Source organism: Myotis lucifugus, unplaced genomic scaffold, assembly GCF_000147115.1.
Source record: "Myotis lucifugus unplaced genomic scaffold, Myoluc2.0 scaffold_214, whole genome shotgun sequence".
NCBI lineage: Eukaryota > Metazoa > Chordata > Mammalia > Chiroptera > Vespertilionidae > Myotis > Myotis lucifugus.
The window spans coordinates 1888258-1889726 of record NW_005871262.1 but is presented as its reverse complement, the minus strand read 5'-3'; the positions used below and the strand labels follow the sequence as shown (position 1 = coordinate 1889726).

Below are 1469 nucleotides of genomic sequence, written 5' to 3'. Positions count from 1 at the left end.
ACTCTCCTTGCATGAACTGAACTCTTCCAAAAAATAGGTCATTATTAAAGAGCCCAAATACAGCTCCTAAGGTACTGCCATTGACCGTGAATGGGTCTCGGCTTTTGGGAAATGTGAAATGCTAAATTTCTACACCCTAGCAAGACAATGTTGTTTCTCTTAAGTAGCTCTCACCTCCTACGTAAGACAAAAGCAACCCAGACCCGGGCCAGGGGGTAGAGACAAGCTGCTGTGGCACATGTTTGGTTCTGTTGCTGCCTGGGGCCCTCGCGAATGTAGCTTACGGGAGAAACAGAGGTGTCGGCAGTGCAGCGAATGCAGGTACAGGGGAACCCGGGCCTGCTGGAGGCTTCGGCAGGATTTGCAGTTGAGTCTGCCCTTTGGGTTGATACAGCTTCAGGTCCAGATTGTAGGTGGATGAAACCAGAGACTGTGGACCTCACGATCCCCTGGGAAGAGCCCTTCTTACCTCAATGCAGTCGGACGCTGGCTGGGTATGCGGGCACCACCCGAGACTCTAATATTGCACCCCTTCCTTGCCAGATAGTGAAACGTCTTCCAAAAACTCGGTCTGGAAAAGTCATGCGGAGGCTCCTGAGGAAGATCATCACGGGCAAAGCTCAGGATCTGGGGGACACCACCACCCTGGAGGACCCCAACATCATCTCGGAAATACTGAGTGCCTACCAGAAGCACAAAGACAAGAATGCTGCTCGCCAGTGATGGGCTGTGACCAAGACCCAGCGCCCAAGCCCCTAACTTGTCCTAGGACATGGCTGTCAGTTGGCTTGTTTTTAGATGTCCCAGAGAAGTGCCCTCCCAGCATATAACCCACACCGCCCCTCGTGGAAAGTCCGCGCTAAAACCCCTTCCCCTTTGTGTTGGCGAACCCATGCGACGATTCTATAAAATTGGTTAGAGTCTGTTCTCCTTGTCCTGAATTTGGTTTCCTTGAATGAGAAGTCCCTGTTGTCTCTGTTTCTGTGCCCGCGCCAGACTGCCCAGGAGGGTGAAAAACCCGGTAAAGTGTGCCTGCTCAGGTGACTGAGAAGTAGAAGCAGGTAGGTTTTTTCCAGATGTTTCTAGATATAAAAGGTTGGATGTGTTATTTTTGTACTTTTATATTTTGGAAGCATGACATGCAAACAACATGGGGAATGTGTGGGTTTGCTTGCACATGCTCTTTGTAACATCTAGAGTTCTGAAGATCTTGTTTGCCTTTGCCCGTGGGCAAACCTGGAGAGGATCGGGGTGCACTTGTAATGATGGTTTGCCATAGCTGGAAATCTGCATCGGAAGTGTTTGTACCTCAGTCTAAACACAGCTCTCTTGAGAATGCTCGAGCCTGCAGCATCCTTTTTTTTGGTATAAATTTCTACTTCTCTTGGTTTGTGTACAAATGAAACTCAACTTGTAAAGTGGTGGCATGGATGTGCTCCCCTTTTAGTTCTAAAGCTGCTCCAGTCACA

General features: G+C 49.3%; 1 protein-coding gene across 1 annotated transcript in view; it reads left to right on the top strand.

Moving 5' to 3' along the window:
- ACSS1 (acyl-CoA synthetase short chain family member 1) overlaps positions 1 to 927 on the top strand; it is a gene marked incomplete at its 5' end in the record, with an annotated part of 34966 nt that extends 34039 nt beyond the window's left edge. Inside the window, one exon of the mRNA XM_023761697.1 lies at positions 414 to 927. Coding sequence (XP_023617465.1) covers positions 414 to 723 — 310 coding nt within the window. The remainder of the gene's footprint in view (positions 1 to 413) is intronic.
- Positions 928 to 1469: the final 542 nt, after the last annotated feature.